Source organism: Amyelois transitella, chromosome 10, assembly GCF_032362555.1.
Source record: "Amyelois transitella isolate CPQ chromosome 10, ilAmyTran1.1, whole genome shotgun sequence".
Classification (NCBI taxonomy): domain Eukaryota; kingdom Metazoa; phylum Arthropoda; class Insecta; order Lepidoptera; family Pyralidae; genus Amyelois; species Amyelois transitella.
Window position 1 is genome coordinate 1,927,019 of NC_083513.1, and position 17,176 is coordinate 1,944,194.

General features: G+C 34.5%; 2 protein-coding genes across 2 annotated transcripts; one reads left to right on the top strand and one right to left on the bottom strand.

Annotated features, from left to right (window-relative positions):
* Nucleotides 1-93: 93 nt before the first annotated feature.
* LOC106136811 (activin receptor type-2A) lies at nt 94-9,789 on the bottom strand. Its single transcript, XM_013337464.2, has 5 exons — nt 9,424-9,789; nt 8,155-9,038; nt 6,678-7,045; nt 5,959-6,109; nt 94-5,504 (listed from the first exon to the last, which is right to left on the bottom strand). The coding sequence occupies exons 1-5, from the start codon at nt 9,482-9,484 to the stop codon at nt 5,271-5,273; spliced, it is 1,698 nt and encodes a 565-aa protein (XP_013192918.1). The 5' UTR covers nt 9,485-9,789; the 3' UTR covers nt 94-5,270.
* Nucleotides 9,790-11,573: 1,784 nt separating this feature from the next.
* LOC106136774 (uncharacterized) lies at nt 11,574-13,090 on the top strand. Its single transcript, XM_013337419.2, has one exon. The coding sequence runs from the start codon at nt 11,791-11,793 to the stop codon at nt 13,054-13,056; it is 1,266 nt and encodes a 421-aa protein (XP_013192873.1). The 5' UTR covers nt 11,574-11,790; the 3' UTR covers nt 13,057-13,090.
* Nucleotides 13,091-17,176: the final 4,086 nt, after the last annotated feature.

Here is a 17,176-nt window from a genome sequence, read left to right on the forward strand (position 1 = left end):
ATTTATGTGCAAACTCATCGATATATTTAAAAAAATATAACACAAAATTTTTATAAAGATGGAGATTTTGATAAGGATAAATTATAAAAAAAATTGTCTAGAAAATATATTTTATTACGTAGATACATCAAGTTCCAACAGACGTCTATGTTAATAAAAGAAAAAAATACAAAATAAAGATGGCGCTCGATTGCAAACGAGGCCGACGAACGATTACACAAAACGCTACAGACCGACTACACATTTATACAATACTGGAATAGGGTGGCCCCACACATACCTTTGTGGGGTAGGTATTCTTATTAAACAGAATCTTTTTCTGGCATTTGGGTCTTATATGAAAAGGCTTTACACTGTCTACCGTGTTTGCTCAAGGTTATGCCGTGACTAAAAAAATACATTAGGGAGTCTCATATCGTATCCCGCATAGTGTAAGGGGTTTTCTAAACGTTTAACAGTATTCATAAAACGAAAGACGTTGACTATAAACGAAGATATGTGTGTAGGCACCCCAACCCTCATTGCAGTTGTGAACTCACTGGCACTCAATTTTCATAATTAGGCCGTGCATGTACTAAAAAAAAAAGTTATTCCAAAATTCTAAATAACATAAATGCAACATACAAATTGATATATTTTTCGAGTTCTATTTTGGCGTTGCATGAGTTCACAACTTATAGATATTTAGACAAAATTACTATGCTAAAACTATTTACATTTGGCAACTTTTATCTTAGTCTATGTGTGGTGATATGCACACGGGCGAAGGGAAATCAAATGAACGATTCCCTCTGATATATGCGTATTATATAGTCTATAAATCACATGTTTTCAATGATATAAAACTGATATTTTTAGCCTGACTGCAATTGATTTTACACGTTAAAATATTAAGCAAGAAGATGCGACATATCATTTATTTTGTGCACTTCAACGATTATTACAAGATGAAGCAAAAATATCAATTCAAAACTAAAGTGAGATTAACACTGAACGATACAATATGGGTTGGGTACGTGTGATAATTCGAAATTAGGATTTTTTGCAGTCAGGCTGTCAAATAAAAATATAATAAAGACACATAATAATTCCAAAAATGTTTAGAATCAAATAATTTACTCCTAAGTAGTGCCACCCACATATTTAACATTAGATATCTCCTGAAAATTACATTATTTCGTAGATGATATCTTTAATTTTTATAACAGTGTTTTCGTCTAAATTATGTACTCTCTGGTAGATTTATAGTATTTTATTGCCTATTTTGTAAATGTTTATCGAAATAAATTAAATAAAGAAATAGGTTAAATTTATTTTTGTACAGATACTGAAATATGAGATCAAGGATACATTATACTCATACATATGTAGGTAAGTTCTTGGTGAAAAGAGTGGCTTCCTTATTTCATCAGCAAAAGGCTTCTTTGACCAATTTGGTTTATTCCTCTTTCAAATATGCTCTGTTTTGGGCAGTAAGTGTAAGTCCAGTCGTGCTCTCCGTCTCATTTCTTCCAACAGATCTTTTAGAAGAACAGACGGTAAAAGTGTCGTCAGGTAAGGGATGCCATGTTTGAGCCAGAATGCTGGTAAGGCTATGAATACATCATTATTTGACAGTGAAACGTCGTCAGTGCTAGAGCGGCACGAGGAGATGAAACTGAAGGATTTTCAGAGAATGTATAGCCCCGTGACTATAATAAAAAAAATAAAGAAGTTACAAAACATAATTACGTGGATAGTTTAAGTTTTAAAAGTTATTACATATTTACGAAACCATTTACAAAATAGGCAAAAAAATTATTAAGGGTGTACTTTTCGAATAACGGCTTAAAATTACGCGACTATACTAACAGACTGACAAAGCGCTAACTTACCGTGTTACATCTATACTAGTTCATTGCTTTCATATCATTTAGCGCTAAATTATTATCAACTAAAAGAAAAGCCAATTAAAAATAAACAATAAAATAAGGCAGTCTTGCTAATGGCCTTATGCTTACGCATCGTAAACTAAAATATTTTGACAAAATAAAACCAAATAACTAGTGGCGACTTATTGTACGACTTTAGGCCGAAATTATCATTTCGTTAAATGTCAGTTACTTGAAAAATTTTAGAAATAAAAAATTGGTATGATCAACGATAGGTACCTAGATACATTTTTTTTTCCTAGAATACAGTACATAAATTTGTTTAAATCAGTCCTGCTGATTATTAACACTTTATTGTTAAGGTACCTACTCAAAAATGAACATATTACATTATAAGAATTTTTAGTGGGCCGGTCTTATCGTGAATGGTGGATAATATCTTTATTTTCAGTAAAACATAGTTTGATCTACGGTAGTAGGATGAAAAACAACAATTAAGTATGTGCGAAAGAGACAACAACATACTTTAGTTATACTCTTTCGTACATATTATTATTTGACCTTGGCCTAAGTGCGGACCAGAGCAAGATATTTTTGTATTTTTTAAGTTGAACTGACTCGCAAGACCCGTCCATTATAATGGACGGGGGGGGGGGGGGTATACCCCTTTACCTTACCACCCAGCTAAGCGCATTAGTGCAGGAAGACAATATTTTAATAAGTAGTTATTAATTGAATTCAACATTCAGTTAATAATATTTTCTGCAAATCAAAACTTTAATTTAAAAAAAATACGTTCTACGTTTCCAAAGCCAATTACCATAAATCAATAGAAGTTAGATTCTTGATTGGCTTGATTCTTGAAAAATTATTGATTTGAAGAGTAAGGCAAGCGTAAAGCTAATGCAAAAAAAATATAACGAAATCTTTACACAGAAAAAAAACCCGACAATTTAATGATTTTGACGTCATACTAGTTTAAAAAAAATATATAAACGGGGGCCAATCAAGAAAATTGTAGTTAATATTTACATTTATATAGCTTCAGCGATAAAGAATTCATCTCTCAATTTATATTTAATCCCTAAGACGAAGATATAATTAGGTATTATTACACGTCAAAAATTAAAAATAATATTACAAATGTAATAAAATAGCAAGTTTTGCAAGATGAAATAACTGAAGCTAAATACACTTTAAATGGATTAAAAATATATTGTTTTTTTTTTATCTCAACATATTTCACAAATAGTGAAATCTCTTTAAAACGAAGTGAATGGTTTTTGCAAAATTGTGTTTTGAAAAAAAGTATTAGAAATATATCATTAGTAATACGATTTAAAGGCTTTAAAAATACAGTATGCAAATACACGTAGTGGCTAACTACATTAAAAACAAATCAAAAAATTTATATAAATTGATTATTCTATACAAAAATAATGTACTAAAAATTAATATGAGAAAAATATATATTTAAATTACTTATTAAATACTTTGATACAGCAATTCCTTATTAAATTGTCTCTCTAAGAAATGTTTACATCTTATTGGACCTTATCGCTATAGATTTAAAGTCGGAATTGTGCAACTAGCTAGATAAGCACATTTGTCTCTGTTTTCATAAACAATTGTTTTGAATTCCATTCGTACGAAATATATTTACACTATTATGTGAGTATTTAACTGACTCTATAATAATAAAAAAAATGGGGACCCCAAATTCAATTCTAATTTAAAAAAATCTCCATTGAAATTAACATCCGATGTAAACTAGTAATGTTGAAATAAATGTGTCTATCTAACTACCACATACCGTCAAAATCGGTCTACCATATGCTACCAAAAATCTTCTAACAGTTTACTGGTACGGACAGACGTATTGCAAACTAGTGGCAAGTCAGTAGATTTCTTTCATAGTTTGTTTTTAATTGACGCCTTGAATAAAATAAAGTGGACTCAACTCTGCCCATTCCATGATGACAATTGAAAAGTAAATAAGTTTAAGAAGTAATGCCACTAGAAGAAGTATTAAGACAATTAGGTCGAAGTTTAAGGAACTGTCCCTGTGAATGAGTTAATTTGTACTGATGCAGAATAGTGCTGACAATGGTTAAAGATGGATTAAATGAGAAGTTCGGAGAGTATAAGTCGCCTTGCAAATTCATTGGGTACCTATTTTAATTCAATTTTTAATTTTATTAATAAACCTTTTGATTCGTTACTTTCAAAGCGACGTCATAAGTTGACAGCTGTCAAAGTGACATGGCGATTGAACGTTTGAAAACAAATTTAATGCGAAACAAGCCCTTATTTATCTAAAAGAAGAGCCAAGAGCTAAGAGAAAAGAACAAAATAGTCAATCAATAATTATTTACAACACACATTTTATATTCATATAGTAAGAAGTCAAATCAATACGTTAGGTATGCGTAGCGCCTATAGGTACCACTCCGTTTATAGGCCAACCAAATCTTTTGATGCCTAACCTATGAAAAGGACGGATAGTTTATATGAATACGAAAGAAAATGTTTCTATGGCGACTTTAAAAACAATAAAAAAAAATTATTTTGTTTTTAAACAGAAATTCTCAAATGTAACTTTCGGGGTACCCTAAATAAACATGTATTTATGTCTATTCCCTAATTCTTATTTATTAAGAAGAAGATGAATTTATTTATATAAATTTATTATTGACAAAAGACTTTTTCGTTAAGACTGATAGGTAAAATTTGTGATTTCACTTCATGCAGTAAAAAACACTTTCTTTTTACTTTAAAAACTAATAACAATACTACATATTTTATGAAATCTTATGAAAATTTCATCAATCGTTTATTTTACAATTTATTTGGAAATGAAAGCAAAACAATGTACGAAATTTTGAGGATATAGGAGTCTTACTCTGGCTGACATGGATTAGCTACATAGTTAAATGGCTAAACTAGAAAAATTATATGTAACATTCCAAGTTCATAATATGTTTTATACCTTGACAAAAACCTTCATACTCATGGTATGTGATACTTTTTTGAAGCTCACTGCGAGCGTGTAGTGGCATAAAGTTAGATGACCCTATTTCAAGTGACTTTTTAGTCAGTATAAAATTTTTCATAATATATAATCCGAACAAATTGTACTAACATGAGGCTATGAAAAATTTATTATCCACTCAAATGCAACTTTACATGTTCATATACACCTTGCAATAGATAAATTGGTGAAAATTTAATTATAAATCGATCTTATTCTTTGGCGATAGTTGAACTTCACTATTGAAATACAAATACCATCTTAAATTTGACATTACTCTATGATAAGGTTCGGAACATTATTTTACATTTTTTTAAATTCTGTACACTCACCTACAGATCAAACTGTATGAGCGGCAATTCCACAGGTCAGCATACTTGGCTGTCCACCAAATCGTTGATGAGCAGCGGGATGGTGTCAGCGGTGGGACGCGGGCGGGCGGCGGGCGCGGCGAGGGGGGCGGCGGGCGCGGCGTGGGGGGCGGCGGGGGGAGCGGAGGGGCGCTGCGCCGTCACGCGCTCGAGGACGCACGACGCCGACAGGCGCGCCTCGGCGTCGTGGTCCCAGCACTCCTCCATCGTGTCGCAAAGAACGGACAGACCCTTGTGGATGAATGGTCATGGATTAAATAGAGACAATTGTTATCCATTACCTGACTAAACATGTTAAAAACTTGATCAAGATCAATACTAAATATTTAATGGCACTAAAACTATCACTTGGCATCAACATTGCAAAAGGTTCCAGTTGTGTTAATTAATATTTAACTTATTCATAAAAAAGTCCTATTACAACCAATGTGGCACAGTTATTCAGGTGAGGTGTCTAAAATCTTCAGCATCTCTGTGGGCCGTTGAATATTTTCTTTCACACATATAATCACAGCTATATTCCTTACGGGTTAGACAAAACCAACGCCTTTAAAAGACTGTAAGACCACATTCAGCTGTATGGATGACGAAATTCAGATTCATTTTAATCAAGAAAAATATAGACAAGCAAGAGATATAAATGTGAGTATTTGTTAGTATGTTTGTAAGAAAAATATATAATTACCGGATGACGGCGCCACTGCGGTGGGATGTGAGGGCGCAGTTTCCTTTGGACAACAGCCTCCTGCATCTCTTCCAGGCTGGGATGAGAACCCACTTCCTCTTCCAAGGGCAGACGGTATAACGTTTTTGGCTCCGTACCTGCGTCCGCGCACCTAAAACGTAAAGATGCTTTATGTATTTTATAAAGATAACAAAAGCGACGCAGTCATCGCAAGATAAGCCATGAACAAGCTATCGAGAAAGGGGTCATCCTAACTAAAATTATAAATGCGAAAAAAGTTTGTTTGTTTGTAGCTATCTTCTTGCAATTCCGCATATCGCTATCCGTGGCGCTATATTCGCGCGGGTGGAGCTACGAGTAAAGTCCGATTAGTGAGAGCTTCAGTGTTCCCCATATTTTTTTTGGCGAGTAATCGTGGACTTTACAGAGCAAGAAAGACATGAGCATTGACGCCATAGAGATGTCCTAGATACAGATGTTATGTTGCTTATATTGTACTATGTTTTATAAAATAACTAGCGACCCGCCCCGGCTTCGCACGGGTGCAAAATTATAAATGTTATTATACATAAAAACCTTCCTCTTGAATCACTCTACCTGTTACAAAAAACCGCATCAAAATCCGTTGCGTAATTTTAAAGATTTAAGCATACAGACAAACAGACTAAAATAGCGACTTTGTTTTATACTATGTAGTGATGAAGAAGAACTAATCTTACCTAGAAGCGATTTCCCACAACACCAGAGCGCACGCGTACATATCTATCCTTAAGAATGCATCCTTTGTGAAATTGATCGCTCCATCCAACACCTCCGGAGCCATGTACCGCCTTGTTCCGACTTGTCCGTGAGCATCCCCACAGCCTCGACCGGCCACGAAGACCAGAGCTAATCCGAAATCAGCTATACAAGCTGTCATGTCCGCTTTGAGTAGGACATTCTTCGATTTGAAGTCGCGATGAGCCACTGCTGGCTTCTCCCCTCCCTCTTCATGTAGGTGAGCTAGACCCCGGGCGACGCAGGCGGCTATACGCCATGCCTCAGCCCACGTTAGAGTGTGGGCTTTGAGGTAGTCGCATAGTGAGCCCTGGAATTTATTTATGGTTATAATACAGTCAATACAAGAAATGTAAGTATACAAAATAGGAAAATCAACAATAATTTAATCAGTAACTAATTGGGTGTAGCGTTGAGCTGACCACCACAAAGGGAAGATCTTCACTATGATGCTCGTAAAATGGCAAGAACACACAGGGGTTTAAGTGGGTATTCTGGTACACACTAGGTGCCACTGTAAATTAGCCGTTTTTTCCATGTTTTCCCTCACTTTAAGAGTTCAATTAGTAATCTACAAAACTTGACAAGCAGTTATTGCCTCATGGAATGCGACGCTTTTTTTAGACACTACCCACCTATAACTGTTTGATCATCAATGCACAAAATGTATATAATGACGATTTTATCCCTTGCGGGGTAGACAGAGCCAACAGTCTCACAAAGACTTAAAGGCCATTATCACCCATGTGGTTTAAAGATGGAATTGAGATTCAAATAGTGACAGGTTGTTATGTATGTATGATAGCCCATGGGCTAAAAGAAGAATCCTAAGTTTATTAGCCTATCCCTAAGTCGCCTTTTACGAGCTCTCTAGCCTTCTTGAGAAAGAGTTGGAGTGGTCCTATTTTAGTGCAGGAAACAGGAAACAGGAAGGAATTGTATAATTTGCTCCTAAAACACCATGCATACTAAACATTAGTATTGCTGATTGTGTGAACCTACTGTTATTAGACACAAATACCTAACTACAGTTTCAAATCGCCTAATGAGGTACCTAATCGATATTTAGTGGCATGTGCTTTTCAAAGTGATTCAGAAAACAAATTACGAAACATACTTGTAACTTGATACAGTTGTTGACTAGTTTTAATCAGGCAACTGTTAAACAGATTTGTAATTATAAATTGTGTAATGAAATTTTTTAATGTATACATAGAACCATTTAAGCATTTTAAATAAGTTTATTCTTTTAGGAGTCATTGCAATGTCACATTTTGCTGTTGATGTTTCAATTTTGGATTATTCTTAGTTTCTTGGAAAAGATATAGATTTTTTTTTAAACTGCATAAAAATGATTTGACTCCCATTTTCCACCCCAAAATGTGATTAAATAACTTACATTCTATTTCTATATCTTACCTTCTCATGATAGGAAGTTATGAGCCAATATTCAGCTTGTAGATTATCGCCTTTCTTGTCGACACCAATGTAATGAAGTATATCTGGGTGTTCCATTCTCGCCAGTCGGTAGATCTCCTGCTCTGCTAGCCAGGACTGCTTGTCTTGCAACGGAAACACTTTCACTGCAACATCTGCTTGCCCCAACTTAGCCCTCCATACTGCACCAAATCTGCCCCTCGCTCGTACTTCGCACAGTGTCACTTGACCTACCAAGCCAATCCCTTCATTCTCCATCCCTCCCCCAGCAGATGGTGGCCTGGACAATGATGGCTCACCATTCGCAAGCTCAGCAAATGAGCTGCCTTTGCGACGTCGATACAAAAAGTAACACGCAATGAGTACAGCAAACAGCAGGAATAATGGAGTCAATGTGTAAATGATAACCGCTCGGGTGTCATCTTCAGCTGTTGGTAAGGCTGATGCCGGTATTATTTCTGGGGGAGCTTCAGTGAGGGCCAGGACAGCTTGTAAGCCAGGGAAAGTAACATTTTGGTTACACATGTCACCTTCACAGCAGCAATGGAGGAGAGGCAGCTTAATGTTGTGTAAACGACAGCTTGAAATCCGATCTGTGCAAGACACTGTGTCAAGGAAGCACCCTTTAAACTTTGGTTCTCCGGTGTTAGTGACATTGTTGAATTGCCACAACACAAAGCAATGGTTGCTCTTATCTGTCTCAGTGGGCGGACACTCTTCTCTCTCTGGAGGTGCCGGTACACAAATACCAGCTTTGTCACAGATTTTGGAGCCATTGAAGAATTCACAATAACGGGTGGTTATGCCTCCTTCTTTAGGTCGAGGTGGGACATTCTCCTCTGTTGGTACGGCAGCCAATGCGGTTCCTGAAATGACAATAATTTAAACTTCTTCCGGTTGCATGAAATTAGATATGGGATGCTCAATTAAAAAAAGTAAATCAAATCATCCCTTCATTGTTCAAAAACCATGGACTAGCAATTGACCACAATGGAGAATTCATTTTCAAACAAAGATTTCATTAATTCTTAAATTAATGAATGTATCTAGTTAAATATAACAAAGAATCTGTTATTTTTGTTACAAAGAAAAGTGCACATTAAACTATGCAAATTGTGTAAAAAATATTATTAATAGATTTTAAATTCGTATAATTTATTTGGTTCCGAATTTTTTTAATGGACCAACCCACTCAAACAAAAGTAGAATAAGCTTTTATCATTGATGCTAATGCAATTCTTTACTACTTACCAACTAACAGGAGTGTATAGAGTACCATCTTCTGGGGCATCATCAGTGCCAGAAATGCCATAGCGCAGGCGGGATTAGTCTTCCCGACCCTTTGCGACAATCCAATGTTATTTTTAAATTCAATCCCGACATGAAATGTCTATTTATGAAATCTCAACATAAGTACATGTCAGATAAACAACGCAAATTGGATTTTTAATGAAAAAGACTTAATCACATCACAATAATGGTTAAAACAAACAATAATGTCCGTAGCAAACCTTTTAGATCACTTGATTCATTTAAATAACATAGGTTTACTACGTATTTCCGAAAATAATACAGAAACAAGCAATGCACAAACTTGCTGTGCTTTGCTTCCTCAACGCTAGGGATGGCGTTATCTGAGACCGATTAATCGAAGAATAGATTTTTGTAGCCCATTAGATCGATTTTTTAAACTGATATGCAATACTGAATCGATCCAGTGAATCAACATTTCACCCTTAAAAATCGTCTTTCGATTTTTTTAATGTGTAGATATGAGATGTTGGGAGCCTTAATTTTATCATGTAATTTATTTATTTATTTATATATTTATGTACATCAAGGAAAATAAAAAAAACCTTTTTAATTTATATACATATTAGTAAGTAATATACATTTTAAATTAATGTTTTCTTTCATACTTGATCTGACTTTGATATGGTAATAAAATTATTGTTATTATCGAATTCCCTGACCTAAAAAACGGATAATATTGGTGAGAGATTAGTTATTATGCAATCTATCTTATTTTTCATAAAATAGATTATATTTACATTATAAACGCTTTATCAGAATTCGATATTTTAGATTTCGATTTTGTTGTAAATCGATACCTACGCTAACGATTCGCATTGATGAAAAAAACCGATCTTTTTTTTGGAATGAATCTCCATCCCTACCTCAACCAAGCAATTGCTCACAGATTATTAATATTAGACCAGGTTTAACTTTAAACCCCTGGTTTTTAAGAACAAGTACGTAAACCAGGGTTCAGCCCGAAATACTTATTACCCGCTTCAAAATATTTTGCTCGGAAGCGTTCGACGCGCTATATATAGGAAATTTATATTTCTTACCAACAGGTTAATTATCGTAATTTTAAAGTACCCGGTTATACGCGGTGTCATTTGACACTTAACATGAAATAAGTTTGTAAACAACAGACTAAAGCAACCTGAAAAAGTGAAGAAAAAAACGATTAACAAAATAAATATATATTGGTTGCTTGTACAATACACTAACTTAAGAATAATCAATGGTAAAAATATGACAAGAAAAAAACTATTTAACCAAAACGCAACGAAATTCAGAGAAGACTCCGCGATTTCAAATTGTCGGGCGCTAGGTCTTCCATTAAGAGACGGGACCATATTCTAGGGGCCGGACTCAGCAGAAACTTATATAATATATAAGTTTCTGCTTACATTATTATTACATATATATATTGTATTATATTATATAATACAATATATATATATATGTAATTATATTAAATATTATATTGTACAAATAATAAATATCTTTAAATATTAATTAAAATGCAAATTTTAAATTTAACCTAATACCCGCTACAAGACCAGTCAATCGATGGCTGTCATAGTCGTGTGTGCTCTTAAACCATTAAGTATTTTTTTTGCCAAACCCTATTTAAGCTTTGTGTCTATAACTATTGGGATTATTTTACTCACACGGGCGTCTGTGACTCCTAAATCCTATTCGTACTTCTAACACTTCGTATTGAAGTATTTCCTTACCAAAACGAATTTAAGGGTGTGATTAATTCATCGTAAATTACTTTTTAAAAATTTCATTATGTCGGACGGCTTGCTATGTAGGTACCTATATAATAAAGAGTCTGGAGAAAGTCATAGGGTATTTTTAATCTCGGTAAAAACTAAAGTTCCCGGGAAATTTGTGAAATTCCTATAAGTATTTCTTTTCAAGGTGTCGCTTAATTCATATTAAGAAATATGACATCTATTTTGACATCTATTTTGCGCTTTGTTTTGAACATACCTATATTATGTTATAGTGAGCCCGCAACATCAGTTTTCTTTGCCTGGGCTAATAAAAAGCAATTTAAAAAATAACTAAACGTCATCGACTGTTGTGGTAGCCCCAATGAGCGCGCAGCAATGGCTGGGCAAATGGGGAAAGGGAGAGGGGGGCAAGTCTAGAAATTTTATTAGGCACATATCGGTCTGATACAGAGTATCTCTATTTAGTTTGTGATTATTTATTCTACAAAGATACATAAGTTAAAATATATGACAAATTAATTGAAAAACTTAAAATGAAGTCGAAGTCGCATAATTAAAACTAATTAATTAGTTTGTCAAAATGTCGTTCTTCTATTTATCTCCAGTAAAAGGTAACTTGCCGGTGCATATATTGGAAGAAATTACTACAAGCAGACTGCAATATTTGCAAGAACTTTTAAAGAGAGAAATTGTTGAATACAATCAATATACCGTGGAAGGAAGTATCTATGATAATGTTGGTCACTTTATGCTGTGTATCGCAGCTATCCTCAACAAAAGTATAGGTCTGACACAATTTTTATTGAATGGCGAGGTGGAACTATTCAAACGACGATTGGGGTCACTCACTGCCTATGATTTTAGATGTTTTGTAAAAAAATTATTGAGGAACATAAAAAAGTATGAAATGGCTCCATTATTTATACACCCTTTGCAATGTTTATGTCAACATTTGATGCTCAAAGATATGGCACAGCATATTTGCAACTCAAATCATTTAAATGAATGTTCACATTATCATATAAAATTGAATTTCAAGCACTGTCTAAATTTCATTGCCAAAAGGCAGGTTGAACTAAAAGAAGGGTTAGTTTTATTGCCTTGTGGCAAATGGAGACAATATTTAGTCTTGTTATTCTCAATGAATTTGAAATATAGACTAAGCAATACAGACTTAACACCACTCAGGAGTGACCCTAGGATCAATGAATTATTATTTAAAATAAGAAGAGAAACACAATGCTTTCAAAATGGTAGTAATGCAATAAATAAATTAAGAAGCATAGAGGTGGATTCAGCTTCTGCATTTTTTCCACCTTGTATGTTAAACTTACACAAATACTTACGTAATAAACATAGGCTATCTCACACTCAGCGATTCTATTATAGTTTGTTCCTAAAGGATATTGGCTTGAGTGTGGATGAAGCTGTGAATTTTTGGAGTGCAGAATACCGACAAAATCCAAACGGAAAACATACATGTTGTCACAGTTGGGATAAAGACGAGAAAAAATACCTGTATGGTATTAGACATATGTATGGCCTGGAAGGAGCTAGGAAGAATTACACATCACAAAACTGTACTCGCATACAGAGCATGGATATTTCTTGTTCAGAGGGTGGCTGTCCGTTTAAATCTTTTGATGCAGAAAATATGATGAAAATACTGAACCTTAGAAGAGAAGATGTTCTTCTGTCACAAATAAATGAACTGAAAGCCAAAGGCATGTACACCTCAGCATGTATTTTGTTCCTGGAGAAAAAATGTGATATTATCTGTGATAACAATTTGAGTTTTAATTTTTCCCCTGTGAAATTCTACCAAAAGTCTACAAAAAAAATGTAATTCTATTAGTAGGAGGTATAAGTTTTATAATGAAATTAACCATGTTAATAAAATATATTTTATGTTTTTATAATATTTATTTTATTTCTATGTATCCTTAGACAGGGTAATGATTTGTTATATATTTTTGTATTACCTATAAAGTTTGCACCTTATGATATTTTAATAAAGATAAATGAGATGGATACCAACAAAAGTCACTATTTGGATTATTAATAGTTTATAATTCAAATTCAATTTTTCATTTGCATTAGCATAGTTAATTGACATAAATAAATATACCTATACTGGATGTAGATTGAGCTAGTGCCGAAGTTCAAGACATGTGTTACGAGATACTAACTCAACGTTAAGTACTATATTTTATCCCTAAATATACTCTAATAGATAAAAATACCAGATCCCGGTCGGAAATACTGTTTATCATAATGACTCGGATGGAGATCGATCCCGGTACCTTAAATTTCGAGGCGGGAATCTGACTACTGCGCCAAACAGTTCGACAAAGACAAAAATGGATGATATTACATGAACTGAGACTCAGAAGTGTTAACAGAATAAAGACATGAAGATGATGATGCCACTAAAAACGCCTTGAACTCAAATCTAGCTATAAAAAGTAATCAATATTGATCAGTTTGCAACCGACAACCCGGCGTCATGTATATGCAGCTTGTAATTCAGCCGCATTTATAATTCAGCGCACCTTGAAGACAGCCACGTAATTACGTTGTTACCACTTTATGTCCTATGTATGATGTGCTTATGAGAATCTTGATGGTTGAAGTTTCCACAAGGGAAAACGCGTTCGGAGTGACCACAGAGCTTTGTTCTTGTAAGACAGGATCCTTTCCTTGCCGGTTACCTTCAGGAATCAGATCCACAAAATACCTACAGCTCCCTTATTTGGTGTTAATTAAAACAATCGTTTGTAACATTGTCAGGCAGAGTAAACGTTGTTCTTGTAAGACAAAATACTACATATCCTAACTAATTAGATATATAAATGCGAAAGTAAGTTTGTTTTTTTGTTTTCTTTTCATGCGTTATTTTATGTACTAAATCAATCTTCATAAAATTTTGTGTGTTGTTAGGTAGGTACCTATAGGTATAATTAACAGTCTGGAGAAGTGCATAGGGTATTTTTCATCCCGGCAAAAACTAAAGTTCCCGTAAAATTAGGGTAAAACCTAGGTATAAGTAGATATTTCTTTTCAAGGTGATGCTAAATTCGCGGACAGACAGAGAAATAAGACAATACAAATACAACTAACCATAGCAATAATTTGTCGTCGTCTTGCATCGCACACAGTTAATCAAATAAAACTTAGAATTGAGAGATTCAATATGAATTAGGTACCACTTTCACTTCATAATATCTTGTTCACTTACTGTGGGTAGGTATACATTTTTAAAATTCTTCACCTTCTAAAATAGAAATCGCAAGCATTTGATTTCCTTATAGCTGCAAAAGTTTACCGAAGTAGGTAGACATAGCGCCACCCAAAACTGTGCCAAACTTTTATTTATAGGAGTCTTGACCTTGTCTTGACTATTAATACCTGCCGTGGATTATAGAAAGCACTTGTAAGTGTCGAATATTATGCAGACTATTTCCATCTAGGCATCTATCAAACGTTAATACAAGTTTCTTTATTTTGTTTTTCTTATTCATTACAGTATGTACATACGCGGTTTCATAAAGCGAGGTTGTTAGCCCATCGCCTTGAAAGAAAAATCCCAAGCCTTACTCTCAGTTGCGTTTCTGAAAGGCGTTTCACGATATCCATGGGTAAGAGGATTCGTATTTTTTATTTACTATCATCCATCTAGGACTATTTTTAGGCATTTTCCTTGGTGAGGAGCTTAAAGTTCATCTATAACCATCTTAGAATGACCATGATTCAGAAGTACCTATTAGGTAAGTCAAGTACGTAACTAATTTGGTTGGAAATTCATGGGTTCATGCATTTTTGCGTTGTAGTTATCCGCCTATAAATTACTTAAAACTAAGTTTACTGCCGCTTCCAAAGCCTCAGAGCCGAAGATGCTGTAACAAACTGCACTGCAGCATTTTCCTCAACACCGTCAACTTAACAATTATGCAAACTTAGGATAGAAATGTGGACGAATGAATTCATATCCCATATTTAATGGTTATTTTAAGTAAGTAAGTAACTTTGAAAATGTTATAAGGTCCTGAAAATAAAGTTTACTCAGGTACTCTAAATATACTTACATATATTTTTTTGTGATGATTGTTGATCGCTAACAGATTGAAACACAATACAGATACAACGATTAAAGAACGTTCTAGCCTTGTAGATCGTGTCGTTTATACATTCAGTCAGAAAAGTATCGGGAATGGATTATTTATTTATGGTTCCAAATTCAAATTTTTGTTTTTTTTGTTGTTGTAGATTGGCACAACTGTTTTTCATTTTGGCGCGGAGTTTGAGTTGCATCTGTTGTTTACATTAAATACAGTGCTATTTTTAGTTATATCATATCTAGTGTGTATTGCTAATTTCATAATGGATAAAAACATCGAACAAAGAGTTTGTCTTAAATTTTGCATTGCCAATGGAATATCGTGTTCGGAGTCACTGAAAATGTTACAGAAGGCTTACGGTGAATCGACTTTATCAAAAACTCGTGCTTATGAGTGGTACAAAGCGTTCAAAAGCGGTCGAGATGTGATGGAAGATTTGCCTCGCTCTGGTAGGCCATCAACGTCTGCAACTGAAGTTAACATCGCAAAAGTGAAGGAAATAGTGACTGAAAATCCTCATTCAACTTTGAGAGAGATAGCCACCGAACTTTCTGTATCTCACGAGTCGATCCGTACCATTTTAACTAATAATTTGGGTATGAAACATGTTGCCGCTCGGCTAGTCCCAAAAGACCTGAATTTTTTTCAAAAACTCAATCGCATGAGAGTCGCTGAGGACATGCTAGAACGAGTCAATTCCGACCCAACATTCATGAAACGCATTGTTACTGGTGACGAGATGTGGGTTTACGAGTTTGACATGCAAACTAGTCAACAAGCTTCGGAGTGGCGTCTTCCAACTGAACCGAAACCGAAAAAACCACGCCAAAGTCGTTCAAAAGTCAAAGTCATGTTGACTGTTTTCTTTGACTATCGCGGTGTTGGGCACTCGGAATTCTTGCCGGAAGGTCAAACGGTAAATAAGGAATATTATTTGAGTGTTATGCGGCGTTTAAGAGAGCAAATCCGACGAAAAAGGCCAGATTTGTGGAAAGAAAATTCTTGGATTTTACACCATGATAATGCACCTTCGCACAAGGCCATCATTGTGAACGAATTTTTAACCAAACACTCAACAAATACCATCGAGCAACCACCATATTCACCAGATATGGCTCCAGCCGACTTTTTTCTTTTTCCTAAACTCAAATTACCACTTCGTGGCACCCGTTTTCAATCGGTAGAAGACATAAAAGAGAATTCGCGGCGAGAACTGACCTCAATTCCGGAAACAGCGTTTAAAAAATGTTTTGATGATTGGATTATTCGTTGGCGTAAGTGTATCGTTTCTAAAGGAGCATATTTTGAAGGTGATAAAATAAATTTGGATGAATAATAAACAGTTTGTGTATTATTGATCTTTTCCTGCTACTTTCTTGACAGAGTAGTATAATAAATAGTACTATAGTACTATGCACCCTAAATTAAGGATAAGTTATCACAAGATCATTGATAAGGAAAGTTGTAAGGTAGGTATAGAGAAAAAAAGCTGAAAATTTAAATCTACTTTGGTATACCTAGTTACTTTTTTATCTAAGTAGTATGATTTCCGGCAATAAAGTAAAATTTATTTTTTAACCTGTGGCTGCCGTAGGAGGCGACTAATTTATACCGAAAGTCGATTAACTTTTGTCAACTTTGACATAAGTACCTACTGAGTTTAGTGGAGCCCCAGCTTTGGAGTTAAAATGGATTATTTACTTTATTGAGAGAGATAATTAATTATTTTTTATTCCACAATATTCTATTTCTGTCTCGCGGTCAACCAATCACGACAATCATTCCAATCACATTATTTACGTTCACTAAATCTGATAAATTACATCAAGGGCGAGAGTCCCTGAGAAT